General features: G+C 43.0%; 1 protein-coding gene across 1 annotated transcript in view; it reads left to right on the plus strand.

The window, feature by feature from the left end:
• LOC306944752 (ethanolaminephosphotransferase 1-like) overlaps nt 1–23,315 on the plus strand; it is a gene marked incomplete at both ends in the record, with an annotated part of 46,088 nt that extends 22,773 nt beyond the window's left edge. The window contains 6 exons of the mRNA XM_079533349.1: nt 696–964; nt 6,505–6,613; nt 16,609–16,657; nt 18,620–18,800; nt 22,095–22,277; nt 23,250–23,315. Coding sequence (XP_079389475.1) covers nt 696–964; nt 6,505–6,613; nt 16,609–16,657; nt 18,620–18,800; nt 22,095–22,277; nt 23,250–23,315 — 857 coding nt within the window. The remainder of the gene's footprint in view (nt 1–695; nt 965–6,504; nt 6,614–16,608; nt 16,658–18,619; nt 18,801–22,094; nt 22,278–23,249) is intronic.
• Between the last annotated feature and the right edge of the window lie 4,347 nt (nt 23,316–27,662).

The raw sequence follows: 27,662 nt of genomic DNA on the forward strand, positions 1-27,662 counted from the left end.
GACAGGGCTCGAGGGAACGGCACGGAGCTGCATCAGGGGAGGGGAGCTGGGGTTAGGGAAAGGGTCTGCACCAAAGGGCAGTGGGCATGGAGCAGGCTGCCCAGGGCAGTGGGCACGGCCCCGAGCTGTTGGAGTCAAGGAGTGTTTGGACTATGCTCTCAGATATAGGGTGGTCCTGTGGAGCCAGGGGTTGGGCTCAGTGATCCTTGTGCATCCCCTCTAATTCGGGATATTCTGTGATTCTATGAAATGCCTTAGTGAATCTACCCACAAGCATTCTCTGTGAAATGTCAGAATGCCCACAACAGCAACAGATGGGCATGAAGCCATGTGGGCACTTTCCTGCACGTTCACTGAGACACTGTCTGCAGGGACTGACATGAAAGTGTGTTAAGGCCACTGGAGACAAATGTTTCTGAATGTGTTTCTAATGGGTGTGAGGATGTTGGCTTTTAATAGAAGAACTGAGGTAAGAACAGTATTACATGAGAACTGAGGCAGTCCTAATATGCTGGTTTTGAGGAGAAGATTGTGCTTCAGTTTGCTGTCAAAAGTGCATTTTTCCCAGGTACATATTGCAGTAAATTGTATGCATATAAATATAAAAACATATATGTAGTTAAATCCATGTGAGAAAACTACTCTTCTTGTCGTGTTCTAATCCTTTGTTTCTTTTTCCTTTCCAACCCTTTCAGATTCCATAGATGGGAAGCATGCTCGAAGGACTCAGTCCAGTAGTCCTCTGGGAGAACTGTTTGACCATGGGCTGGACAGCTGGGCTACCTCCATTTTTGCACTCTCTTTTTTTTCTGTCTGTTCCCGGGACAATGGGAAGACTGGAGTTTCTGTATATACAATGTATATGTATTTAAGCATTGTCTTGTTTAACTTTATGTGTTCACACTGGGAGAAATATAACACAGGAGTTCTTTTTCTTCCTTGGGGATACGATTTAAGCCAAGTGGTAAGTATTTATCATTCCTGTTTTATTTTTATTTTTTTAACTATGTTAGTGTTTGCATAATATTACTGAAGTAGAAAAAAACATAGCTCAAGGCAAATGTATTTGGCTAAAAGTTTGAGTGTGAAATTGAATAACCCTAGAAGTAATTTAGAAAAATTTCCTGCATTTGCAAAGAAAGGGCATTCTCAAGCAAATTATCAGCATTGGGGATTCATTGCCTTGTAGGAAAAAAAAGATTTGCAGCAAGCTTAGCAACTGGATGGCATGCGTGAGAATGTCATTTAACTGCCTTTGATTTGTGAAATTAACAAAAATTGTTATGCTCTCCAAAGCCGTAAGCAATTTTCCCACCAAAACTAGGTTCTGAAGCAGTGTGCAAATTAGTCCAGAGTTTATTAATGTAATTACACAGGTGTGTACATTACTAGGCCTGACCAGTTCTCCTAAGTCTTAAACTGAATGTGATAATATAAACAGCGCTGTACATATTCAGTGAGCATCCACTGTTGTCAGGTGATTTCCACCCTTGAAAAATGTTAGATTAATTATTTGGGAATTATGTAAACATGATTCAGAACGCGAATCATTTATCAGTCCACAGCCACCTTGCAGCTGACTTCTTGCCCAGCTTACAGCCCTGCCACAAGATGGACATCTTCACAAACACGAGCAGTGAGGTCGCCACTTGCCGTAGTGACCTCACTGTGCAAATGAATGGTAGCAGTGGCAGCAGCATCATGTGTTGCCAAGGGCCCTGTGCTTGGATTTTGGGGCTGGCTAGTCTCTGAGACAGCCAGATAGCCAGACTCTTGCAGTCTGAAAAGCAAACTCCCAGAATTCTGAGATTCCTGTCCCAGGCATGGGATAAAAGATACAGCCATAATTGAAAAGAAGTCTGACAAACATTCAAATATGTGTGTTAATGGAAATATGGTATTTGAATTAACGGCTGCAGATGTATTGCTGTAAACATAATCAGAATCCAGTTGTTTGAGAACAGCTCGGAGACGGTGGTCCAGCTGTGGTGCATCTGTTTTATCTCCTAGGAAATAGGTTCTGGGAGAAGAAGTTGGCTCAGCACTAAGACATTAGGCAGCCAGCTGGTCTGCGAGTTTGTGCTGTATCTGTGCAAGGCTTCTCAGTGAAGTCCTTTCAGCCGGAGATGAATGGCTGTGCTCAAACCAATTTCACTTGTTGCTTGGGTGATCGCCACAGATAAATATATGCACATTTAGAAAGATCTTTTTGATTGCAACCTCATCAGAACTGTGTGAGTGCTTAAATGTGGGAGTGGATATCAACTAATGAAGCCGTACTGTTAAATCTTCCAGTGCCTTTCAGTGACCTAGGCCCCTGCAGCAGCTTTCCCATCTGGGAAATAATGTAATAACATTTCTCCACCTCACAGATTTGTGGTGAGGCTTAATTTCAGTAGAGTTTGTAAACTGTTTTGATTATCTTGGATGCAAGGTGCTAACAAGTGTTACTTCCTCTTCCCCTTTGATGCGGAATTGCTGTCCTATGTGCTTTCTTTCTAGCAACTTCTGTGATGATTAACTTACAGTCAAAATAATAAGCATATAAGTGTAAGGGTTTTTTAATGCTCAATTGCACAATCATCAACAGTGGTGGTAGACTGTACTATTGAAATGTCTCTATGTCCATTTTTCCATCTGCTAAAATCAGCTTTTGTAGTTGTGATTGTCTGTGAGCAAAAAAACGAGACATAACGTGTTGATAGAGGTAGTATTTTTTACATTAGTTCAAAGAAAATATTGTGCACATCAGAAAGACCCATACGTATTTTTATCTGGCTGTGCTACGTAGTCCAGTGAAAGACATTTATTCTGGAATAGACACTGCCTTGCTCTTGTTTTTCAAACTGGTCCAGTAATGTTGTATGATGGGTGCACTCTTCATAAAATCACAGTGTTATAGACCCACTTGGGTTCGTAGAGACCTCAAAGATCATCCAGTTCCAGCCCCCCCCCCGCTGCAGACAGTGTTGTCCATTGCTAAACCAGGTTGCCCAGTGCCCGATCCGACTAGACCTTGAACACTTCCAGTGACTGGATACCAAGAACACCAGCAAATGGCTAATGAGAAACAAGAAAGAAAATGCTTTTCTTGCTGCTTTGTTTTGTTTTTTTTTTCCCCCTCAACTTGTCCACCAGATGTTGCCACAGTCACATTCAGAGGAAGAGGGTGAGGCAGCACTTGCAGGCTGTTTTCAGGCTGCTCCCATGTTCACAATTTCCTACATGGCATTCCTAGCTGAGTTGCTGCATGAGCATGCCTCTGTGCTCTGTCTTAAATGATTCCGCTGGCAGTATGACGTGATTGCATTGGCATGCCAGAAATTCAGGTGGACTGGTCCTCTGCTCCAGCTTTTAAAACGCATGGCATCCAGGAACATGGGATTTCATTATCATTACAAAGCTCAGGAAGTACTGCTTTTAATATAAGTGTACAGATAAGTAACTTAGAATCATAGAATTACAGAATCATAGAATCACCAAGGTTGGAAAAGACCTCCAAGATCATGTAGTCCAACTGCCCACCTATCACCAGTATTTCCCCACTAAACCATGTCCCTTAGTACAACATCTAAATAATTTCTTGAGTACCTCCAGAAGTGGTGATTCAATCCCCGCCCTGAGCAGCCCATTCCAGCTCTTATCCACTCTACCACTCTTTTGGAGAGGAAATTTTTCCTAATATCCAACCTGAACAGAACACTGCTGCTGAGTCAGCTCCATTGCATATAAATACGGATGGTCCTCTGTGTTAACTTGGTGTTAAAAGAGCTGTTGTACCAGGGGAAAAACTATCTCAAATAGAGACATTTGTGGAAATTTGCTGATCACATTTTTCTGTGTTTTGATGACTCATTAGAACTGGTAACCTAATTTCAAGAGCTGAGCTGTAACTGGCACTCCAATTAGCTCTGATTACAGCAAACAGCCCTTTATGGGGAACTATGGCATGTAAACCTGAGATACAGCTTTGATAAGTGTGAAGGAGAGTCAGTCGAAGGGCTGAATGTTAGTGGGCCCAGCATCAAGGAGCAGGGCACAAGGCTGCCTTGTACTTACTCCCCTGCAAGCAGAGAGGAGCAGCCTCTTGGCACTGTCATCCTGACAGTTTCTGATAGAAGTTTCTGTCCAACTCAAATGATTCATCGATTCTGTGTCATATTGTTGGAAGGACCATGATGGCTTCTCCTCCTGCCTGGTTCCTAAAGGAGAAGGCTGTGGCATCTTTCAGAGCACTGTGAGATTTAGTGGGAGCAAGGTGATATCACGGGTAAAGGGGAAAGCCCACATCTTGCATCAGATCCCTGCTTTCTGAACCATTTGATTATGATTTCACTCAAATGCTGCTTAGTTAATTAATCCCTCAGTGTGTTTTGTTGTTTGCCTGCCACGTACCGTGTGTCTAAATGCAAAATGAGCTTTTTTAATATACATAAGAAACCGTGTTTATAAACTAATTATGCCAATTTCAACTATTTCTTGAAAGAATGAATGTTGGGGAAAAAAGGAAAATTGAAAAATTGCACATCATACTAAAGCTCTTGTGGGAAATCATTAATTTTTATTATTTTAGGAAAATACCATACTTACTGTCGGTGTAAAACTTGTGTTTATGTGACGGTACTGTACTCCCTAGATGTTCAGTGTGAGTACTGTGTTAATGGAAAGTATTCCAAGGCATGAGCAGTTAATACTGGTGTAATGTGCTAGAGACACTGAATATTACAATTCATGTCATTTTTTTGTGGAATCATAAAAATTCATAAGCGTATCCAGTGTAGTTTCAACAAAGATGAAAAAATGTTTGAATTTCTTTTCTGTATAATTCAGTATACCCAATGAGCCTGTATGCAAAACACACTAACCTACACATTAACACCATCTGTTTTCAGATTCCTATCTCTAGTAAGTGCTATTGCCTCCTCTTAGATGAGATCTTGAGACAAACCTGGAATTGGCCTCATCAGAAGCCACAGAACCCAATACCATATATGTCTGATACTTGCTTGCAATACAATCTTTACTATTATTTACTATATTTACTATTATTTAATTTGGACTTCTTATTTTACGGAAGTTTGTGATTATGTTTATTTGCTCGTGACTAGCTTTATACACGAAAAGTACTAAGTCCAATCAGTAAAAAGCTGTCTGTCTTTTCTTAGGTAGAATTACACCGTTGCACTTGGGAACACTGCTGCACATTTTAATTATTATTATTTTTTACCATCAATGCCTTTTAAAACAGTCTAAAATACATGCAGCTTTTTAGCATACTTAGTTTCTGTCTAATAATTTTGACAGTCTTCAATTTCTGCTAGCACAGCTTAGATCCAGGGACACAGCCAGCTTCTCATTGCCCAGGATTCTAAAAGAAATCTTGGGGAGTGCTGCAATGAATTCACAGCGGTTATTCCTACTGATTCCAGTGATAGCAGGGGCTTGCTTACAATTCTCTAGAAACCAAAATACCAATGAATTGAAGCCAAAGAGTGTTTCTCCTACACAACATCTGTTAAATGAGAGACAACCTCAGCCTGGGAGCCTTGAATCCCCCAGTCCCAGGGCAGGGGATTCCCCATACGGCACGTTGCCTCAGCGCTCCCGTTCCTAGAGGTGTGCTGACATCTGACAGTGATACCCGTGAGTGTTCTGCCAAAAATACTGACTGTAATAGCGGATAATACCGAAGATCCTCTTTTATTGCTCGCCAAAAATGTCTGTTCAGAGTGCAACGTGTGAGGGTAAATTCAGGCTCTGTCAAAGCCAGCTGGAGTTTTGCCCTCAAATCAGATGGAGCTAAGAGTTCATCTGTCATGTCTTATGGATAACATAATGCAGTCTCCTTAGGGAGCCAAATGTTACCTCTGTTGTAGTGGGTTGTAAAACCCGTTATATACATCCTTCATTTAGACCAATATTTCTCCGATTCCTAAAACACAACTTTTGCTCTTGTTCCTGCTCTTCTCCTTTTGGTTCTCACGCAGGCAATTGTGCGTGCGGTCCTATGATGCCCCATTCAATAAAATTCTTTAAAATTTATGTAATGATAGGGCAAGAGCCTTGAATTTAGATACGGAGAAGTGAATGAAGTCAAATACAGTGGTATCTAACCAAAAAAACAAGCTAAGCAAAAAGGTAGTAAATTCTATCATATGGTAAGGCTGGAAAATACTTGTGATCCCAGAGTGAGAAGCTGTACTGAATGGAAAAAATAGAAGTTAACAAGTGTTACCTGGGAAAAAATAAGTGAGTATGCAGTCTCCTCATGGCATTACAAGTAATGTGACTGCTTGGACTTAGAGGTACAGTGAATTTTCATAATTCACTGTTAATCTTGGTCCAGAACAGTTCAGGGAACTGAACCAGCAGTGGTTGGCAGGGCTGCTGGCAGCCAGCATCAGGTGGAGAGCAGGGCTGTGTTTCTGTTTGTACTGAGATGGTAAGCAAAATTCTGTGCCCTTAGGAGGAAAGGATTAAAAATGCGTTATCTTTTTTTCTTAGGTGTTAATAACAGCATATCTGCTCACTGGCATTGTTGGTGTGGAAGTTTGGCAGAAGCCTTTCCTGTTTGGTTATTACATTACAGATGTTTTAGTAATCTTGCTTATAGGTAAGTGCCTGGATCCATAAAGAACTTCACTGTTATTTAATTCCTTTGATCAGATAATTCCCTATTTTGCGTATAAATTTCCTTTTCCTTTTGCAAGCATTGGCCAGTCCCAAGCTGACATGAATAGAGGTGATTAACAGGAGTCTTACTGGTAAACTTAAGCTGGAAACATTTTTCCTCACTGAATTCATATCTGTTGTATACAAATAACACAAAAATCGTTCCTCAGTTATACATGCAGATCAGTGTGCTGTTCTGACTGTTTTCAAACACTCACAAACTTCTAATATCAGTCAGGTAAAATGTTGCTCACATTTACATATGGTAAAAGATAAGTAGTTCAGCCTGCAGCACACTACAATCCAAAACATCATGGATAGAAGAAAGATATTTAAATAACGAGAGGAGGCAAAGCTGTAGATCTAGATGGTTTCTAAGTTCTGTTCTTAGAATTACTCTCAGACCAGAAGTATACATTTTTCATACACAGCAGTTGCCAGTTTGCTCGTTGCTTGACACTGTCAGTGTATCTTGAAGTAAGCAGAGAGCACCTTCCAGCTGCCACAGCTGGACTAAGAACATGAGTTACATTGCAATGAGCTAGAACAGCAGGCTTAGATACAAAGGTGTGCATGTGGAATGCTTCCGTGTGTTGATTGGAAGGTGACAACATCAGCATATGTATTTTTCCAGGATTTCTATATGAACTTACAAGTAATGACAAGCGGGCACAAAACAAAGGGTTTGGCTCAGGCCAGACAGACAGAAATGGCCTTGAGCCAGATAGAGGACTTGAGAAAAGGCTATCACACAGATCCAACTCCAGCCAGGGGCTGCCAACATGTTTGTTGGGGTGCTTCTAAATCTGCTGCATTTGCACAGCTTCGTGTTGTCACTTGCCTGCAGAGATGTCTGCAGCATCTAAAACTGATCCTGTGTGACTGAAGTTGAGCAGTCTTTTTATTTGTCAGGACTGTTGTGAGCACAGAGAAAAAGGAAGAAAGGAAAGGGCAAAAGCAGTCGGCTGCCCTTTTGGTAGGCAATGCAAGGATCAATCTGGCCGTGTGCAGTGAGGAAATGCCCTCTGGTGGGAAGAGGGAGCTCTGTCTGCTCTGGGAGCCGTGCTGCAGAGCCAGAGATGGGTGCTGGCTTCTGAGTGAGCTGTGCTGCTGGGGTCTGCGAGTGCAGAGCTCCATCCACACTATCTACATCATTTCTGCTCCTCTTGTCAAGGCACATGACAGCTGCCTCTGTGAGGATCTGGATGCACTTGGGAAGTCATGGGTGAAAGTTAAACTCAAACTAGTCAATGTATTAGGAAGAACTGTGCTAGGAAAGCACAACAGCATGACAAAATCCATAGAACTGAGCATCTTTTTTCATATTCTACTGCAAAGTGAAGTTTGATAGAATGTTCCTTTAGATTTAGGAAGAAGCGCTGCTTCTGTCTAGTGTTGCATGGCTGGATTCCTAAGCAGGGAGCTGAGTACTTCTTCCATCCTTGTCCCAAGCAGAGGAAATATAACTGAGAGCCAAAACGTTTCTTTGAAAATATTGTTTCTTGCACTTTGTCTATAATGCCATTAGCAGGGCAACTTTTGCAGCTCAATTATACCTTTAATAAAGGTGTAAAGTATGCAATGCTTAGTAGCATTCTGATCCAGACAACACTTCAGCTTTGTCACAGGTATGAATCCCAGTTCAACAAAAGTGCTTAGAATGTTTTATCACTGGATAAACTGTGTGCTGTAAATCTGGATATATAAAGTTTTTAGAAGCTTGCAGTAAATCCCAGGAACCCACTGTGCCCACTGAAAGAGCATTGAGGCAGCCCGCACCAAGGGCAGAGCACACCTTGCTCGGCCAGACCTGTTTGTCTCAAGTCACCTCCCTGCAGCACGCTCAGCTCACTGCCTCTGTGGCCACTCAAAACCCAGAGCAATGCAATAGGGTCTCCACAGCTTTTTATGAGTTTGTTTCCCAGAACTCTGAGAGGAGCCTTTAAGCCCTAACTGCTATCCTTAACCATCTGATGGCATTTAAGAGTCAGCAGTGCTCACTCTAACAATAGACCTGCACGTCTGCTTCATCAATACTTGGCCAAGAGCGTGCCTGCAGTTTTGTGCTTTTACTGTTCTGTACACAACAGGAGTTCAACTGCTGAGCTGTCACTTTTCCGAGCACAGCTGGGCTTTAGCTAGCTAGTACCTTTTATAGTGGGAAGAAATCCAAACAAGAAGCACAAGAGTGGAGTTTTTCAGATGTGTTTCCTGGAGTTTCTCGGAGAAAAAGAAAAAAAAGAAGAGCCCACATATAACCTCAGGATGAACTCCACTCCAAGCACATCCTCAGTGGAAGCTGCGGTATCACCAGGTGACATTCACTCCCCCAAAAAGCAATTTTTATCAGGTGCCAGAACACAGAAAGATATACATAAAAACCACAGTGATACCGGTGTTTAGATTAGAAGCTTTATGAAAACCTCCCAAGAGAGAGCTTTACATATGTCCCTGGGAACTGTCTTGCACACAGTGAACACCTGTAGGAAGGTCAGCACTCGGGCTGCTGAAAAGAGCCCTCGGAGGCCTTCCTTGTGAAGCTGAGAAACTTCTGCAGAGTGTTCTGTGGAAATTCTGCTACCCAGTGAATAGGAACATGTAATTTTTGCAGGCAGTGAATGCAATTCCATCCTGAAGCTCCAGTCCTTATGCCCCCTAACACACACCTAGCTGAGCATCAAACAAAATAAAAAAGGCTGTTCTCTGTTTCCAGAGCCTTCTGGACAGAAATACCTTTGTTTTCCTGCCTTCTGGACAGAAATACCTTTGTTTTTTTTCCCCTCTTAGCATGAAAGTAGCCAGACCTTTCTAAAGTTATGTGCCTGTGTGCTCAGCTGGAACTAATTACTTCTGCTCTCAGCAAAGCTTTTGTGGATGACACTCCAAAAGCCCCACTGGGATTTAACCACAACTGTCCCATAGCATTATCTGGCTAACGAGGGTCTCTTCAAAGGGCACCACTGGGGTGAGACCCATCATTTATTTTCACCCCTCCAGGATGCCCCAAATACCAGGCATTCCCTGTCACTGCCTTATCGGGTTGAGAGCCATATAAAATATTTACAATAAGCATTTTAAAACAATCAGTTTGCTACATGCAGTCTCGTACCAAAAATGATACCAAAAGATGTTACGGACTTTATACAAAGATTTTAATTGACAGATAAACGTCAGTAGTTTAAGGAGCAGCATTACTAATTGATTATGGTTTCTGTCTCACATTGCAATTACATGACCTATGATAGGGTGCATGAAGCTTTTTCATACTCAAGACACACACACTAGCTCTCTGTGGAATAGATTTTATAACGTGCAATAAAATTTGAGCTCAGGCTGCAATCTTCTCCTCACTGGAAACATCCATGTAACTATTTTCCTTTACTTGACCGTTTATTTCCAAGCAACTTACAGGAAATGTCTTTCAACCTATTAAATTTGTTCAGAATTGAATAGGCAAAGTGTTATCAGTCATATCAGCTTCATTCCTTAGGGTGCCATGTTGGAAAAACTACTCCTAGGTGCACAGAAATGTTCCTGCTCCTCCTCAGTATCAATTGCCGTTGCAGAACAATGCTTTGTGGTTGAAAGATCGCCAGAGCATAGAGTGGATATGCTGTGCTTCATTGGTGTGTGGCACACGGTGCCGGCAGTTCCGCCCTCCAAGCCCAGGGGCACATTTGAGTCTGCTCTATCTGGTGAGCAGCAGTGCCCACATCTGGATCGTGGAGCTTGTGGCAAAGCTGGTGCAAATTTTCAAAGTACACATTTGAACATGAAATGTTCAGTGGAGTACTAACAGCTGTCGTAGATCGGAAACTTGAACTTTCTCTTAGAGATGGAGCCAAAGGATTCAGAGTTTTTTCCTACGATGTGAACTGGATTGGGTCCTGTACTCTGCAAGGATTGTGTGTGCCTTGAGGTTGCTCATTTCTCTGAGCTACTTAAGTACGTGAAATAGGGAATAAGTGCATAAAATAAAACACATTAGCAGCAAAAAAAACTAATGATCAGACCAAGCTGCATTTAAAACATGCCAAGTATTTGAATTCTGTAATATCGAGAAAGCACAGTTATTCATCTAAAGCAGTTCTTAAACGATGTCCTATACTGTATGGATTGAAGGAGGACAGAGAAGTCATACAGCTGGCAATTATACAACAGCCTGTTCCTTTTTCCATGTAACAAAATTTTAGAAGGCCATGGTCAAACAGCCATCATCTGAAATGCACATTTCTTTAGTTGAGTTTTTTTGGTCCAAGTCAGTGTTACAGTTAAAACATACCTGATATTTTATTCATTTGAATATATCTCCTGCAGGCCAACCCTTCACAGGACATTTATTCCCGTAAATCCATTCAGTAGATCTGCATCACAGCAGGCAGGCAGGTTTCTTCTGGCTGGAGCAATCTGGACACGGCCCTCTACCTCTTCTCTGGGGCACAGCTGCAAGTGAGGCAGCTTGCTTTCCCATGGAAAACTGGTGATGTTGGGAGCCTTCATAGCAATGCAAGGCACTGATCACAAAGACAACTTAAATGCGCTTCTGATGGTGGAAGGAAATTTTCTTTCTTACATACTTTAATTGTGTATTTTTTTCTGCTTCATGCCAATAAGTCATTCTCCACTGATTTTCTATAGTTCCCATTGCAAAGTAGCTGATTGTTCTGCCTCACTGTTGGACAATTAAGTGATTAAACGCTCAGTTAAATGTTTTCTAAATGCTATCACTCCTACAGGCCCTGACTAGCCTTGTCTAAAAAGTGTAGTTAACATCAGTTTGCTTCTACTGCTTTGTCACCAATTTACCATCTATTAAGGCATTGCTGTGACAGATTGTACAAGGCTTTATAAGAAAAGGGTGTGAAATACTCATTTGTCACTCCAGGTCTACATAAAACACACTGAAGTTCGTGTATAGAATAACCCATCCAAAATAGCCACAATAACCCAGAAAACAAAAGCTCTGAGTGTTGCTGGCAGAATTACACCCTGAAACTCTGGGGTGAACCCTGAACCTCCAGTCAGTGGTGTTGATCAAGATTCCATGATGGTGACTGTGACAATGATGTGGTTTTTCATTTCACAGGCAGTGAGAGCCCCAAAAGGGAAGTCACACAAGGGAACTCACCTGGCAGGGACCATCTGGTGGCCAGCCTTGAGTTTTCAACTAAGGACACTGCTCCTTAGGTGCTTGATTCTTGCTGTATGCTGAAAAAGAAACTTGAACATCCATGCTTTTAAACAAGACTACATCAAAGCAGCAACTGCATCCATAATCTAATTTCTCAGCCTATATTAAAGCTCTCCAAATGCTAATTGTTACCTTGCAGCCCAGTTCAAAGAGATTAATGCACTGTGTTCTTAGACTTTGAAAATAAGCTATAAAATCAGAAAGCATGACAAATGCATCCCTTTACTGCTTTAAACTCAGTGTCTTAGATTCTAAACATCACAAACTTACATCAGCTTTTTGCATGAATGCAGTACTCACGTTTACACAGTACTCTTAATCATGTCAAATCCTTTGAGAGTGTGTAGGTGTGTCCAGGTTTATTTTTCATCTGTCCTTAAATTACTTAATACAAAATTCTGAATTTACGGGTGCAACTCAGTCTGAAAATTATAAGTTTAAGAGTTTTCTTCACTTACTCAGTGGTTATAAGATTGCAATTTTATGTAACACTAAAATGCAATTTTATAGAAGACTGGACAACTGAACATGCAGTAATCTGTGTGCACAACCAGTCATGAGTTCTCTTCCCAGGAAATGCGTGGGAAAGCCACACAGTTCCACAAAAGCTGCTGTTCCTGCTGGAAATGCTCCTGAATGTTCACCTTTCAATGAAGCCGGCTTTCAGGCACTGCTCAGCATGCTGAGATATGTTTTATAGATCTGGCTGTTCTAAATGTGGAAGACGTTTGGAAAAAAATCATGGAAAAAAAATTGAAGAATTTTTCAAGCTTACATTGAGGCCTAAATATTTTCAATCTTCCTTTTTTTTTTTTTTTTTTTTTTCCTAGTGGAAAAGGAAGTACTTGCCATTCTTTTGAAACAAGTATAGTCTATGATGAAGAATAAGCTAATGAAGAATAAGGGAGGAGGGTGATGATATTTAAATCGTAGGTGCAACTTCAGCAGTTAAAGTGTTGGTTTTTACTCAGTAGAGCTTCTGCAGTATGCAAAGGAAAAGGTCTGTGCAGGGCTCTCCACAATTGCTCCAGGAACTCTGTTCTGGGGGAGGACAGGGAATGGTAGGTACCCACCTGAAGACTTTGTGATGAAATAGATGTGGAGAGAATAAACAGCTGAGATACCTCTTCCTTTGAAGCAGCGTATTTCATTAAAAATAGTGTCCTAGGCGTTCTGGCTGCCTACTTAGAGTTATTTTATGTAGCATTGCTTAAAATCTCTGCAGTTGGGTGAATTCAGGAACCTGGTTACCTGAGGCAGGCTAGGTCTTTTTGCTGGTTACTGTAAGAGCATTTTGTAGAGCTGACAGCAGTGCCAGCTGCCAGTTTCTGGACTCATCCTCCCTTTCACTACAACAAGCAAGTCACCCAAGTGGCTGCACTGTGCCATGGTGAAATAAGCCTTGCAGTCTTCATGCCATCAGGAGGTTTTGAGGAACGCTTTAAGATGCCTTCGTGTAAGTGAACTTAAATACGTCACTGCCAGTCTGCCATTACTGCCAGGTTAACAGCGGACAAATGTATTGCATTGTCCATCTCTTGCTGTTTGTTTGTTTGTTTGTTTGTTTGTTTGTTTTCTGTTTTTGTTTTTTATTCACTCAGAAGTGTAACACAACTAACACCTTAGCAGTTTTGGAATGGAATTTGAAAGAGGCAAATGAAATCTGAAGTTGTCACTAGAACTGATGGGAATTATCTTTTTGCCCTTTGCACACTTATATAAGTATGTGTGTGCTTGAGTACATAACTGTCTGTATGCTTATAGATATATAAATCTCTATACGCATCCTTGCTCATGTTTGGAATACAAGATATGCCTTTATTTCTGACATATCTGTAATCCTGAATGCATTGGTATTGGGTTTTGGGTTATTTTTTTGGTAGTTGTTTTTTAATATGGACAAGATAATTCCTGATAAAGAGCTTTGCAAATGCTTATTTCTCTGAAAAGTGAGACGAGATATTGAAAGGCTCAGGACTGAGCATGGGATTGTGCCTAAATCCCAGGATTTGGGCTTGATGCCCAGCGTGACACAAGAATTCCCTGTGTGTATCTGTGCCACCCATCTGTGCTTTGCATTTCTGCCCTCAGAGCAGAGCTGTTTTCTTACCTTTGGGATTCAGGATTTAAATTAGCTGGGGAAGATATTGAAGGTAAAACTGAAAAAATACAACAGCAGTGATATTTTTAACAAGCATCTGGGGGTTGGACTCGACAATCTCTAGGGGTCCCTTCCAAACCCTGCCATTCTGTGAATCCATGAATTGTCTGTAGCCTTAAAAACTTCTAATGCACTAAGCTTGACTTTGTTACGATTTTAAAATAAAATAGGCTATTTAAAAAAAGAAAAAAGAAGAAAGCACCAAGGCCATCCCTTGGGCATTGCAGAGCTGGACCAGTGCCTGAGGGATAGCATGGTGGTGGCTTTCCAGGCTGCACCTTTTGTTCCCTGGACCAGCAGGGAATGGCAGCAATGCGGAAGCAGTAATTTAGCTCCCAGGCACAAAGGGCTTCTTAATGCCAATTAAAAGACAGACTTAATGAGTACCAAAAGCAGCCCCCTAGCCAGGCCTCCTGAGCTAAAAGACGATGGGAGAGAGCAACGTGTTGTAGGAAATGATGGAATTTTGAAAATCCTGTAAGAAAGAGGGGAACACCCTTTGCCTTCCCTACTGCATCCTCTGCGCTCAGTTTGTTAAAGGAAAGGTGTCTAAAAATACAGAGGAGTGACTGCTGTAACTGTCCCAATCCAAAAGCGACTTTCAGCTATAGCTTGGGGATTGTTTGTGGTCAGCATGTTATTTCTAACTAAAATGGCACTTCATAAAAATAACAAATTGCTGGCAACCATTGGGCTTTGAATTCTATTTCTAGTTGCAGTCTCTATTTCTGTTCCTCTTGGTTGCTTTTCTCCTAACAAATCAAACTTCAGGATTGCAGCAGGAAATTTAGATTTAACCTCAAGAGTCAATGTTTTGTCTCATGTCTGCTCTAATGTGATGCAGATGTTGGAACTGCTGTATGTTACTCAAGCTTTTATTGAACCAGCCCTCCCTGCCTAATAGAAAACATAGATAACTGCAGTGCACATGAAGCACAGATCTTTCTGAAGGCACTAAGCTTGCAAATTTTGTAAATACATTTACAAAATACTTGAGCTGTAACTTCAGTTGCACAGCCTTCAGCTGTGTGATACAGAGATTCCTCCATGGCAAAGAAGCAGAGCTCTTATCTGTTTTAAGAAGCAACAAGAAGTAAACACATGAAAATGCAATACCTGAAATTACTTGCAGGCTGGATATTCTTTTTCCAATTCTCTGTTTCTTCTCCTTTAAAAGATAATTGAGAAGACTGCAGAAATAGAATATCTATTGTATCCCTTTTTATTTGTTTTCCAGCAATCCTGGAATCTCTACTATCCCTGCACTTTAAGTTTTCCTTCTCCTCCGTTGCCACTCTGGCCATGCTAAGACTTAGGTATGTCTTTGATGAGGGCTGAATGCTAAACATTTCTTGAGAGTCCACTATTCTGCACTGACTCTGGTGCTAAGTAATTTGGAATGGTTCTTGTGCTCGTTCCTGCTGCCTTGTAATTTGTAATATTTCTAACAATGAGATGAAAGTGTGTTGTACTGACTGCGCGTGTGAAATTTTAAGGGCAAAGCAAAAAGTTTACAAAATCTGTGTTATTCTTCCCCCTACAAAATATTAATTACACATGCATTTAGTGCTCCCTTGGTGATCTTCAAGTATTATATTCTAGAAGCCAGGCAGAAATATATATGCTGCTGAGAGCCATCTCCGAGCAACAAACCGACCAGGCAGAGGTACTTGATACAGGAAAACCAAAACCAAAGAGCTCTGTGAGAAAATGGATATCACGGAGTAAAGAAGGTCATACATGCTCACCTAGTTGGGCTGACTGCTGCTGCTGCTTTTTAAAAGCACTTGAATGCTCACTTCTTGCTGGAGTCCTTCTCTGCCCCTTGGAATGCATTCTGTGTGGGGGTGTTGCACAGGGCACCACGCGGGTCCTCAGCCAGCGCCTGGGTCCTTGGCAGCAGCAAGGCACAGAGACACAGAGTTAACAAAGGCAAATTCCTTGTCCTTTATTGGTTAAAGCTGAGCTCCAGAAAGGTCACAGCTGTATTTAAAAAACAAAACAAAACAAAACAACAACTCATCAAAATGATGGCTATATCATGAAAATTAATTCCCTTACGCCATTGTCTCAGCAAAGCCTCACATTAATTGAATCTCAGCATATTGGACCATAAACCTATTATTTCCCCACTGATGTGGGCAGCACTGTTGAAGATTAATTATCCTTATATATTCCATTGGAAAGCTTCTGGTGTCAGATTTGTCTCTCTCTACATGAACAGAGAGCAGCTCACGCAAAATGGGGCCGTGATCTTTCTTAGATCCCGCAGAGGAACCTGCACTGCACACAATTGATTGTACTGACTTGTGGCATCACATTTTAAGAGTCTTGCAGCTTTTGTCACTCATTGCACAAGAAAATCTGTATCAGCAACTACTTCTAGCAGCTAACACTTGGAAAAATAAGGAAGTTTATGTTATTGCCTAAAGCCTCTGAATTTCATTTGCATCCTGTGATGAATACTAGAATACCAAGTCATTTCTACAATGGCTCATTGGCTCTCTTGTCGTATGAGAGACTGTGGGATTGTCAAGCTGGTATGACTGTAAATCAGCACATATCAATCTCTCTTTTCTTCCAGGCTTCAGTTTACTTCTTTCATTTCCACAGACACTATACAACATCCACAGGTAAGTGAATTAACATTAAATAAGTTCTACCCCCCAACCCCCATTTAATTGTGTATTTAATGGTTTTGTTACATGAGAAATACATGCAGACTTTCAGCCAGCTGTCCTAAGATGGTACAGCAGCTTTTTTTTTCAGTCCAGCTTTCAGCATCTGACTGGCTTCTTTCCTATGTCTGTAGCCTCTCTAGTTTCCCTTTCACTTGCAACTCCTCAGGCAGTCTCACACTGTTCCTGGATGGCAAAACAATGAATGCCCTCTGGATATAAACAGTGTGTTTTATTTGCAGCCAAATGTGATTCCTGACTTTTACCCGCTTTAAGCAAAATTATGTAGCTGATCATCTCCACTCCATAAAGAGTTTATTGTCTTTCAGATCCTCCTGTAAAACTCCTCTCTGTATGAAGGCTGCAGATAATTGCCATCAGATATGGGCTAGGCAGGTGGCAAGCTGTGATTACATCTAAGAGTTGGCTTGCTGCACCTAGTGATTTCATACACTGCTCGCTTATACTCCAGTGGCCTATTTTTATTAATGCTGCCTGCCTTCCTCTAGTATTTGCTAGCTCATTTCCCTCACCTGTCACATCGGGTCTCTCAGAACCCACATTTCCTGGAGGAGGGGCTGTCACTCCCTATCTTAAGGAATTAGTGGCAATGAGTGTTAGTGCGTTGATTTTGGAGAGACTCTAAGACAGCAATGCAGAGCTCCTAAGAGGCCCTCACCTCATCGCAGTCTGCCCCCAGTGAGGAGTTGCGGGCATGAGGGGCTTTGCATCAGGGAGGGTGAGGAGGAGGAGGGCAGCACTATGTTCTTTCCACTCATTTCGGGACTTTTGCTTAGTATTTGCCTCCTCATGTCATCATCTGACATAGGCCTTTTGGCAAGTTTTATCATCCCTCTAAGCAGAAGAGCACCCAATTCTAAACATCCAGCTGGAGTTGCTTGAAGGATGCACACACAAGCTATGTGCTGGTGAGGAATTTGTGTTTTCCAGTAATGCTCTTTCTCTCCATCCTGCTGTCTGTTCTCAGTCATTATTTTATCAGAAGACTATTCTTTTTAGGACTGAAGAAAGTATTTATTGGCTTTTTGTCTAGCTGCTTTTATAAACACAGATAGTCAGAGATTTTAAACAGGACACTTCCCAGTACACTTCAAACACAGAATCGCTCATGTGAAAACTGTGTATGAAGAAATAGTTTAATGATAGTGAATTTTAGTACATTAAAGCTCCTACTGCTTTTATAACCTCTCAGCGTGTTCTGCCTGAGTGAGAATGCAAGCCAGATGCAAAAGGCACTGATGTTACATTTACCATTTTCCCATCTGACAGAAAATACAGTCCTTCGCTACCTTTATTTAGTACTATCTCTAAAAAGCATCTTAAAACATCCAAGAAGAAAAACAAACAAATAATGCCTCACAGATTTTCCATTACTTTAGTTAGCAAAAAAAAAAAAAAAAAGTACCCCCTACCTTTTGCCATTGCTGTGGGATTGTCCAGCATGTCTCCTCTCAATCCAAGTAACAGCAATACCTGCCAGCCACGTGCTCAGCTGTGTTGTCTCTGTATTGGCTGAAGTCACTTCCTGTCTTATATTAGAAGGTTAATCATCTAAAAATACACGCTTTGAGTTCACAGTAAGTTTGCATGCTGTGCATTTGGTGACACTGGAGCTACTACAGCTCACTGTGTGCAAGCCAAGGGGTCCACTGCCAGACAGTGATGAGAGAGGGGAGCTGACCAGAAGCTGTGTGAATAAAACAGTGCAATTATAGTCCAGAAATATGTTCCTTTTATATCCTACCCTTTCTCTTTAAAAGCTTAGGTACCTAACAAGTTTGTACAATTAGCTGTGTTGCAAAATGAATTCTTGGGCTGAGTTCAGGCTGGAGTTACTGTGCGGAAATGGAACGGATACATTTTCTTACTCCATAAAATCATTGTATTTATTTGCAGAGCACATTTAAGGAAAACACTGAAGAATGATTCTTTGTATGAAGGACTCCTACCTCTTGTGTCACCTCTGTTGCTCTTCATGCTTCTTACAGTCTGGGTGGTTTTATCTCCAGGCAACATATTAGCAAAGCAGCCAAGATTGTTTTTATGGATGGTTGGGGTTGCTTTCTCAAATGTTATTGTAAGTATGTTTGTGGTGATGGTATTATTTAGAGACGGCTTTGTGTCAGCAAGACTTCTATTTTTATGTGAATAAACAGAAGGAGCAGAAACTGTAGTTAAAATTCAGCAGAATCGCCCACACTACTCCTCTTCCTCTGTGCTACGCTCCTTCTTACAAAAACACATCCCAGCAGTTGGCTGGGCTGGGGAGCTCACGGTGCTGCAGCATTTATTTTACCGCAGAAGAACATTTTGATGAAGGCTCTTCCCCTGCCCTTCGCCTCAGGGTTTTATGAACAACCCAGAGAGGCTTTAGTTCCAGAAACATAGCAGCTATGCACTGGCACATCCAGAATCAAAGTACAGTAAAGCTGAATGCAGGCTCAGATTTACCAGCAGGAGTAGGGGTTGTCTGCAGCCTTTCCCTGCTGTTCTGCCTGTTAGCGGTGTGCCACACACAGGTCAGATGGCCCTGCATCTCCTCTTCACTGCTCAGAATAAGGCCGTGCTGCAGACAGCAGCTTTTAGGGAAAGACACAAAGTGATGCAGGAGCACAGGGATGACTCTGCACCCAAGGACTTCCTTCTTCAAGCCACATCAACACTGTTTCCAGTCTCCCCCTTTTAGTGACCATGAGGCAACATAAACCGTGAGCAACTCTGCTATGAAGACAGGCTGAGGGAGCTGGGCTCTTCTGGAAGAAGAGAAGGCTGCGGGGTGACCTCACTGCAGCCTTTCAGTACCTAAAGGGAGCCCACAATCAGGAGGAGAATCAACTCTTTGAAAGGGTTGATAACTGCAGGACAAGGGGAAATGGTTTTAAGTTGAGGGAGGGGAGATTTAGGTTGGATATCAGAAAGTCCTTTACAGAGAGAGTGGTGAGGTGCTGGAACAGGCTGCCAGAGAGGCTGTGGATGCCCTGTTCCTGGAGGTGTTCAAGGCCAGGTTGGATGGGGCCCTGGGCAGCCTGGTCTAGTATTACATGGGGAGGTTGGTGTCCCTGCCTGTGGCTGGGGGTTGGAGATTCATGATCCTTGGAGGTCCCTTCCAACACGGGCCATTCTGTGATTCTGTGATAAACCATAGCAAAGTAATAGCGTGGGCAGGCAGGCGCAGTCAGTAGTGAGGCCATGGCAGGAAACACAGGGCTGAAGCCTCATGCTTCTCTTCCTTCCTGGAGAGCAGTAGCCAAGAGAAAGGTATTTCTCTAGCTAGCACTAAAATATCCTAAAGCATCGCACTGGTTGACTTGTTAGGAAGGCAATCTGCAATAGCATGTCTGAGCAACACTGCATTCCATTTAAAAAGTGGAAGTCTCAAAGTGCCTTGTGTTGGGAGAGAGAGCTTTGAGAATACAGGAATTTTCAAAAGGAAAGCAGCACTCTTTTAGGAACTGTATCAAGGCATGGGAAAAAATCTTAACTGTGCTCCTTGATAAATGCCTTTTACAAATGTGCATTCCTGAAGGTCACAGACAACTCCATAGTAAGGAATCAGTCCCATAGAAGTCACAGAATCACAGAATCACAAGGGTTGGAAGCAGTAGCTTCACCATAGACTGCAGTTTACAAGGCACTGAGTGCAGCGCGCTGAATGCGAGGCCTTGTTTTCCTTGAACCAAGGCATCTGCTGCGGTACGAAAGGAATTAAAAATGTATGCATGTTAGTTGAAACGTATAACATTTAAAAAGCGGGCATAAAAAATGTATGTGTATTAGTTGTAATCTTTAACATTTAAAAGCGAAAGCTGGGCCCCCGTTTCCTCTCACCTCCCCCGGCCCCTCGCTCCCTGCAGCAGGGACGGTTGTCATGGCAACGCACATCTTCCTCCAGCCTGACAGGCCGACTTGTCCTTGTCTGCTCTGCACATGCCTGTGTGATGGCCTCCCCCAAGACGGCAGGTGAAAGGCATCCAGCCCATCCTGAGAGATGGGGCATTCCCTGCATTTTTGGCTAAACAGAGGCAGAAGGGCCTGGAAAGGAAAGCTACTGGCCCGGCAGAGAGGTGAGAGAAGTTCTGCAACCCTGCTTGGCACTAAGCTTGCACTGCTCCAAATACTCACTGTAAATCTTTATGAAGGATTGAGTAATGTACTTAACAAGGTGTAATAATGATTTAAAACAGTGTGAAATCCAACCTTGGGACAGGTGCAATTATTCAGTCAGGAACTATAGCCTATATTCATGAATTGGAGAGATTGCTTTAGCAACGTCTGGAGCGGTTCCTAAAAGGCTTGCAGAATTGGTGCTACTTGAAACATTCATCATCCATACTGATAATTCACTGTAAGCAAATAAGTTTACAATACGTACAGACACACATTGCATTATTGAAAGGTTTTCATTTTTGGACATTCTTCATGCCATTATTTTTTCCCTATCGTTAGATTTCATTCAGACTGCTACTGCTGCTCTTATGGGATTTCAAGCACTGCACAGGGAAAGGTTTTTTATTTTTTTCAGTATTTTCAGGATGCATAACATCTGTTTTTAACAATATTCAAATTCTGAATGAAGCTTAAATGGATAAAACTTTCCTAAAATTCAAAAGGGAATGTTGTACATGAGACAAAAAATCCTAAGGAGGCTCAAACAGATAAAACACTTGAGTATTTAACTGTATAAATGTGATCTTGATCTCATGACCGTTCAAGGTCTCAGTAAAATGAAGCTAACTGCTTTCAGCTGAATGTATCCATTTTTTTCTGCCATTCTGGGTGGGATCCCTTTCCTAAGGCCCCAGCTCCATCCCAGAGAGAGCCCATTGCCATAACTGAGACAGGGAAGCGATGCTGCTCAGGGGGTTGATGTGGTACAGGAAGGAGTGCTAGAACAGAAAAACAGCATTCAGAAGAGGCCTATTACTTCCTCTCCCTTACGCACGGCAAACCAGAATATATCTCTCCGTGCCATGTGCCATGAGATTAGAATACCACTGTGCTCTCCCAGTGATTAAGTGGTGGCAATTTGATTTGGGATTACAACTTTATTAGGCTGTGTGAAAGCACAGAGTGTCAAACAAACTCCCCTTTTGCGAAAGCAGGCTTCAGCTCATAAAGTGTAGCATGTCAAAACATTGCCTCCTTGAAAGAAGTGTATATTTTAAATTACCTGTAATAAAGTCCTTAAAGAATCACAGACAACAAGGCACAAAGGCCGTCGATAGCAGTTTCCTTTGCAGAAACAGGCTCCATTTTGAGGTCTAGCCTATTTTTCCCCATCGAAAGCAACCTGAAGAAAAAATGGATGAAGGCTGTTAGGAGCGAGCCGGCTGCCCCAGCACTTCTCACGCATCTGCCTTTCTTCCCACAGTGCAAAGTCATCATCTGCCAGATGAGCAGCACACAGCCGGAGCTGCTGCACTGGTTCCTGTTTCCCTTGGCACTGGTGGTCTACGCAGCCATCTCAGGGCTGCTGGGTCAGGCAGAGGAAGCCGTGCTGGGTGCATTCACAGCGCTGCTCACGGCCGCACACGTGCACTACGGCATCTGTGTGGTAAGGGGCCGGGGGGAGCTGTGTGCTCTGCGTGGGTGAGGGGCTTCTGGAGGGGGCTTGTGTGTTGTCTGGGTGGGGTGCTGTCCTGGAGTCCGAGTGTTAAGCTATGGCTTCCTCACGTGTTGCATGTAGCTCATCAATGGGGCGTGGATGGCCTCTCATCTTCGCTCTTTCTCCTCCTGAGGTTACTTGAGTGAAAAAAGCAGGAAGGTAAAGGGGGAGGTAAGATGTGTCACATTCTTACAGTAAGGCGGTCAACTTTGCTTTGAATCCACAAGCAAAACAGCTGGTCGAATTTCTCATTTTTTCACAGCCTTCTATTAGCACCTCTTAAGCTGAAGACCTAAATGGTTTTCCAGTTAATTCAGTCTTCCCAGCACATTTCTGTGTCTGCTAGATATCAATTTTGTCATTTATTGGCATCTGAATTACTGCTGTAATCCATTTTTTCTCAGTTAATGCCCTTTTTTTTTCCTAAATAGCATTGTCAAATAATCCTTAGGAAAGTGTCTTAATGGGGGTTCACATCCACATCCAGATAAGACATCTTACATGGCAAAGACCTAATTTAAAAGGGATTTGCTCAGCATTCTTTTATTTAAGACATGCTGTTGGGACACCAGGATTTTTCCTCCTGGCTATGAAAGAGGCTCTGTTACCAGCAGATATTGTCACTGTAGCAGACTTTATCCAAGCACCACTGTGGGATACTCTGTGAAGAGCAGAATGCGGTTAACTGGTCAAAATCCACTACTGAATGGTCGGGTCCAGCTCTGCCATGATGTATGCCAGCTGGGAATCTGATCTGTAGCAATTTAACTTCCCACAGCCCTCTTGCTCAAACACCTGAGGGTCTCCAAGCACCTGCAGGGCTCCAGAAACACCGGGGTTGAGTGCTTCCCACTGTGATCATGAGAGGAGAGGTGCTGAACTGCAGAGCATGTGCTGAGCTGATCTTTGGTTTGTCTTTAGGGGAGGCAGCTGAGCGAACACTTCAACATTTACATCTTTTCCCTGAAGAAACGTGTCCAAGAGTGAACACCTGCACTGTGATTGGACTGTGACACTTCACATAAGATTTCCAGCTTTTTGATGTGATCAGTAGTGGAATGAATCTGATTAGAGCAACCAAAGAACAGAATAGCCCAGATACTCGAACTCCTTGACAACAATGCTTCATCTTAAAGGAAAATTCCTGGCCTGCAGAGGCGTTTACCAGGTTGTTCTGCTGCCAGTATTTACTCTCTTCACTAATGCCATATCTCTACTGTGAAGCACTGGTCTTCCTCCTCCTTGCCCCTGTGCCCCAAGCCCTGGGTACTGCCATGCTGGGTCATGTGGGACCCACCATGTTTTGTAACTCTGCCTGCTCTGTCCACCAGTGGGACCCCACAGTGCAGACCCACCCAGTGCATCCTTCCCACTCAGACATCTGGGCCTGCTGCCGTTCCCATATCTGTTTCCTCACAACTCATTTCTTCCATGCAGCCTCCTGAAGGGCTTACGTACACCCAGGCTTTTCTTCACCTTATCTGAATGCGTGAAGAGAATGAGATCAGAAAGTTATGGGCACACCATATCTTCCTCCTCTCCAGCAGTAGGGTGAGACTCAGCTGACCCGCATCTGTCAAAAACATGGGCTCCATACCCAAGGAACTTGCCTTTATGCTTCTGTTCTATGCAGAAACCAGTGCGCTCTTGGTACTGCAGTAGCAGCAAACGGCGTGCCCTACAGAAGTAACCAGCTGAGGATAAATGTAGTCAGCAAAGATGCTCATATTTCACTGCTTGCTGATAGGCCGACTCAGCATGCAGCATTCAAAACAAGCAATGAAAAATGAGCCATGTTCCAAGCATTTTTAAGCCCCATCTCTCGATGCAAAATGCTAAGCAAGTGATTATTTGCTTCTGTTCTTGATCCGAATTCTTGTGGTTTTAGATGATGGAAAGAACAGCAAACAAGACAAGAATTGAGAAGAGTTTTTTTGCTTTTTAGTATCACCGTTTGCATGCAGATGTAAACTGCTCACTTCATCCATAATCTGCAGGGGTTTTCTGTGTGCCTTGGAGGAAGGTGCAGGAATCTGAGTTCCATCTCTGCCTATGCTGCCCTCGCCAAAGGGCCCTGTGGCCTTGCAGCTCTAACCAAACTACCTGCCCACTTGCCCCAAGGGGAGCACTTTATTACATCTCTTGCAGGGATTGGGGTGACTGATCAGCACGTGTGCCCAACAGGGAACTCTCAGCCACCAGAAGCAGGGCAGAAGTTAGCGAGTCGCTGAACATTAGCTTCATCATAACCCGCGCACTGGGGACGAGCCTGCGGTTGCCTTTCCCCCTTCACAAAGCAGGGGAGGAGGCTGATCATCAGCAAGTGAGGAGCAGCAGCTTCCAGTCTCCCTCCCTGCTACAGGCTGTCCCATTCCTGCCCTGGGAGCATGAGGCTCCACAGAACTGCTCCCCAGGTGCCCGAGGTCTCTCTCAGAGCCAAGCTGATGGCTGCTTAATGAAGGATGCTACTAACAGTCCCGTGCATGCTGTGTTTGAAGGGGAACTACGAGCCTGAGGCAGGTGTGCACCCAGCGATCTCATTGATTCAGATTCAAGATTCATCATTGTATAAGTCTCACCTATTTCAATATTTTTAACACATCCATCAAAAATGTCTGGAGGAAGACCTGACAAGAAAAGAACGTGAATACAGAACCCAAAAATATGCCTGGGCTGAAAGTGATAGGACTGGAGAACTCTGTGGACAGGTTTTCATTTTCCTTCTATCTTGCACTTAAATTATAAAATAACTGGAAATAATTGTCACAGAATTGACACAATTCGATGCACTGGAGTATTTTGAAATATTACATTGATGAAATTATAAAACTTGAACTGTCACAGCTGCCTGCACTTGTCTCATTCTTAAGTATAACATCAATTTAAAAGGAAATTGAGCACTTTTTTCCTTTTTAAAGTAATTTGTCACTACAGTCTATGTGAAGACAAGTATAAGCAGAGATAATGCAATGCACAGTGTACATATTGAATTGTTAACCATCAGAGATGGTAAGCAGTACAACGAGAATAAAAATGCTCTGTTCATACAGCAGTATGGTCCCAGATTTATTTCTGCCATGTCAGGTAATGGCATGAGGATGACCAGAGTCTAGTTGAAGAACAATGCAATTGTCTAAAAGTTTTCAGCTATTTGAACTGGAAAACACATTACCTCCTTTTTGTGCTGTTGCACATTGGAACAGGCCCAAAGACACACATATCCCCAGTGGGCTATGAAAGGTGATTTCATTGTCTCTGCTCCACAGGCTGGAGTGCCGAGCTCCCCTCTGCCAGAACCCTCCCAAAGTGGGGTTGGGCAGAGGGTCAGCCCAGCCTGGTTGTATCTGGAGGGCTCAGTCTGACCCTATGGTGGTGGCACACACCCAGGTGGCTTCAACCCACAGCACAGAGATGTCCACCCCCAGCTCACACCCCTGCAAGTCAGCAGAACCACTGCAGCACCACTGCATGCGCTGCCAAAGCTCAGTCCTGAGAACTGCAATAAAGTTTTCCCCTCTTCTTCACAAGTGGTCTTGCAATCTAAACTAGGCGGCTTTTAGGTATGGCGCAGCAGATTCATCCCTGAATACTTGAAGTGCACGGGGTGCTTCGGTGCCTTTGCTGTACAGAATCATTGCCTTCCACAGAATCATGGAGGTTGGACAAACCCTCTAAGACCACCTGGATTAACCACCAGCCCACCCCCACCATGCCCACTAACCACATCCCTCAGTGCCACATCCACACGGTTCATGATCACCTCCAGGGATGGTGACTGCACCACCTCCCTGGGGAGCCTGAGCCACTGCCTCACTGCTCTAATAAATTCCTCCAGATATCCAACCAGAACGTCCTCTAGCACAGCTTAAGGCCATCACCTCTCATCCTATCACTAGTTACCCCCACCTCTCCTTTAAGGTCATTGCAGAGATCAATAAGGTCTCCCCTGAGCCTCCTCTTCTACAGACTGCACAATCCCAGCTCCCCCCATCAGACTTGTGCTCCAGATCCATCACAGCTTCGCTGCCCTTCTCTGGACACACTCCAGGGCCTCGATGTCTTTCTTGTAGTGAGAGGCCCAAAACTGAACACAGTTCTCATGGTGCAGCCTCACCAGTACCCCACTCTTGCATCCCTCAAGTTTTGCTTTTGCTGCATTAAAACAAAGTAATACTACATGAGATTAAATACGCAAAAGTTGGAAATCTGGCATAAAAAAGAGTGCTGTTTACATGTACATAGGTATACACATGTATGTGCATGCATAGGTACTATTTGCACACACAGAATAAGTGAAGTTAATTTTTTAAAGCAGCTCTCTTCCCTCCTGCCCCCCTGTGCAGTCAGTCATGAAGCAAGTAAATGTTTTGAAAAAGAGAAAAGGATTATTTTAGCCTCTAGAACTGGACAGATTTTAACATATATTTTTTTTATTAAATATGTAAAAAGATAAACGCAAGTCAAGTTATTCACATATTCAGACAAAAATCTACTCTACCATGCGACAGTTTGTGGATAATGTGAAACGCCCGATACATCTGAATAAGACTTTTAAAATCTATTATGTCATTACTTATCTATTTATAATTAACAATACATATGTTTACATTCCTTTCAGTTTACATTTAATATATAACCGAAGCTTTACGGTGTGCTATTTAGTAAAGGTCATTAGAGACGCCTATTAAAACCATAACAGATTGATGGGTTACTCACGGGGTGGCAGGAGGAAGACTCTCTCCTGCTCAGAGCACGGCTCTCCACTCAGCACAGCGGCTCCCAGCGCCAAGCAGGTGCAGCCCTGCCACGGCTGCCTGCCTCCCTCACTTCCCCAGACACGGCAGTGGGAGCCCCGTGCTCCTCAGGCCCAAAAAAGCAGAGATGGAACCTGCCCGACACAAACCTTGGCTTGCTGTCGCCGCTGTTCTTTATATGTGCCCCAAAGAGAGAGAAGTCAGCAGCCTGGATGTGAGACACCAGGAGCTCAGCAACCCAACTGCCTTGGGTTGGATACCTTCAGAAGGAAGTCTTGGAGCGCTCCCCGTGGCCCTGCTTTACCGCTAGCAGGATGAACTGTGGCCATCAGAGACCAGGGCTGGCAAAACCAAATTGATGCCTGGTCCCAAACTGTGTGCTCCCCATCCAAAATCCCCTCCGGGTTAAAGGACAACCGCTCCTCAGTTCAACAGCGTTATGAAGAACTACTGTTTATTACAATGACAATTGTAATAAGTACATATGTTCTAATAAACACAAATACAATGAAAATGACAATTCCCCCATCTGTGGTGATTCCCGGAAATAATTCCTTTGGAAAATACGCATTCTTATACA

Source organism: Tetrao urogallus (genome assembly GCF_951394365.1).
Source record: "Tetrao urogallus genome assembly, chromosome: 3".
NCBI classification, from domain to species: Eukaryota; Metazoa; Chordata; class Aves; order Galliformes; family Phasianidae; genus Tetrao; species Tetrao urogallus.